The 2,500-nt window shown below is 47.9% G+C and overlaps 1 protein-coding gene across 1 annotated transcript in view; it reads left to right on the top strand.

Moving 5' to 3' along the window:
• Positions 1-2,500, top strand: part of lrch1 (leucine-rich repeats and calponin homology (CH) domain containing 1) — a gene marked incomplete at both ends in the record, with an annotated part of 209,233 nt that overhangs the window by 173,921 nt on the left and 32,812 nt on the right. The window contains 1 exon segment of the mRNA XM_083776022.1: positions 484-609. Within this exon segment, the coding sequence (XP_083632148.1) occupies positions 484-609 (126 nt within the window).

Genomic DNA, 2,500 nt, shown 5'->3' with positions numbered 1-2,500 from the left:
CCCGTGTAACTCTGCACCGACTGTTTTTTTCCTGCTGTGTTTGTTCCTGTCTCATTCTTCCCATGTAACTCTGCACCGACTGTTTTTTTCTGCTGTGTTTGTCCTGTCTCATTCTTCCCATGTAACTCTGCACCGACTGTTTTTTTCTGCTGTGTTTGTCCTGTCTCATTCTTCCCATGTAACTCTGCACCGACTGTTTTTTTCTGCTGTGTTTGTCCTGTCTCATTCTTCCCGTGTAACTCTGCACCGACTGTTTTTTTCCGGAACCTTCCCTCTGGTTGTACTGGTGTTGTACTTGTGTTTTGGGTTCTGGGGGCATTTGGTGGAACGCACTCACCTTTCTCCACTTGCCTCACCCTAATTCCCTCCTCACCTCCCCCTCCGGTATAAACGCCACCCTCACACCCCGCGTCCCGTTTTGACCACACCCTCCTCCCTCCCGCGTCTTTGAATCCCTTCCTCCTGGCACTTCCTGGTTCTTAGCCCCGCCCTCGCTTCCCTGCTCCCCGCCTCTTTCCTGTCTCAGTCCCCTCCTCTCACAGGCGGCCCCGCCCTTCTGTAGAGACACGCCCCCCCGTAGCCATGACGACGGAGGCATGCAGCGCAGTGGTAGGTCGACCTCTCTCAGTCTCCGCCCATCTGACCTATCAGTGACCAGGAAAGAAAGACCAAGAAAAGGCAATTTACGATGTAGGCATTGGGCGGACGCTCTCATCCAGAGCGACCAATGACACAAGCACGTGTGAATCATATTATTATTATTATGATAGTTTTATAAATATTCAGCCAATGAAAAGTATGATTAGAGCTTGTAACTAAATAATAACTCCACTGGATCCATTTGCAACACAGGTTGATTTTTGTTATTTTCTGAGAAGTAAAAATGAAGAACATACAACAGTGGCGATAATGTTCTTACTTTTTTGTAATGGAAGAAGAAAGATGAGGCTGTACATGTGTGTGTGTGTGTGTGTGTGTGTGTGTGTGTGTGTGTGTGTGTGTGTGTGTGTGTGTGTGTGTGTGTGTGTCTCCTGATGATCATTGATCTTTGGTCTGTCAGGTCTCTGCTGTCACTGACTGCGTTTAAACACTCACACACTGCCTTCTCCACCTCGCACTACACAGGCCAGGCTGTTTCTCATTATAGCTGTGTGTGTGTGTGTGTGTGTGTGTGTGTGTGTGTGTGTGTGTGTGTGTGTGTGTGTGTGTGTGTGTGTGTGTGTGTGTGTGTGTGTGTGTGTGTGTGTGTGTGTGTGTGTGTGTGTGTGTGTGTGTGTGTGTGTGTGCGTGCGAGGCAGCAGTAAGGATCAAAGTGGAGCATCACAGACTTTCCTAACATCTTCTGCTCATGACGTGTGTGTGCGTGTGTGTGTGTGTGTGTGTGTGTGTGTGTGTGTGTGTGTGTGTGTGTGTGTGTGTGTGTGTGTGTGTGTGTGTGTGTGTGTGTGTGTGTGTGTGTGTGTGTGTGTGTGTGTGTGTGTGTGTGTGTGTGTGTGTGTGTGTGTGTGTGCGTGCGTGCGTGCGTGCGTGCGTGCGTGCGTGCGTGCGTGCGTGCGTGCAGTTGTGCACACGCTGATCAGGTTGTAGAGGCACAGAGGCACATGTTAGAACTGACTGTGTGTGTCTGTCATTAAAGTAGTGTGGTTGAATGATTTGAGGGTTGACCATGCATAAGTTAAAGCCCACCCAAAACTCTGTGTGTGTGTGTGATATAGAGCATACATATGTGCACATGCGTGCGTGTGTGTGTGTGTGTGTGTGTGTGTGTGTGTGTGTGTGTGTGTGTGTGTGTGTGTGTGTGTGTGTGTGTGCGTGTGTGTGTGTACGTGTGCAATGCATGCGTATGGTGCGTGCACACATGTGCGTATAATCGGTCCTCACTAATGTGCATTATAAGAAGACGCAGCCTACCAGTGACATCATCGGTAGGCAGCTCTGGTCATTTCAAACACAATGTCAAACTTATTTCTAATCAATGCAATACAATGGCTTCTGTTTCAGCAAGCCAACGTTACAGGAACATAAAGGCTGTTGTTTCTGCTATAGCTTAGAATCCCCGTCAATGATGCTGTCATCACAGCCCACCCATTACGCTGCGCTCTCACGGGCAGATGCAAAAGATGCAAAGCTACACAGCGTATTTGTAGGTGTCGTGTATTTTACTAACCATACACTAACTACAACTTAGACTAAATAGACAAAAAGGCTGAATGAGTTTCTCTATACTAAACAGCATACTGCAGGAAAAAGTATGCTCAGATGAAGGAGCATGCAGAGAGATGTGAATTGAAGATGCATCGGAGTTGTATTTATTGCAATCAAAAGACAGAGTCCAGAGTGACGGAATAGCATCAGCTTCCCCATGGCCATGCTGTGCCACGGGAGCACACGGACAGACTCACCACCTCTCGTGGCTAGCCTGCTATCAGAACCCCTAACATTGTATTTTCAGATGCTTATATGAGTCTCACATCAAACATTGTTCCAGACTGGCATTTGG

This window comes from Protomyctophum parallelum (genome assembly GCF_964188405.1).
Source record: "Protomyctophum parallelum genome assembly, chromosome: 11".
NCBI lineage: Eukaryota > Metazoa > Chordata > Actinopteri > Myctophiformes > Myctophidae > Protomyctophum > Protomyctophum parallelum.
The sequence above is the reverse complement of the archived record's forward strand: the minus strand, read 5'-3'. Positions and strand labels throughout refer to the sequence as shown.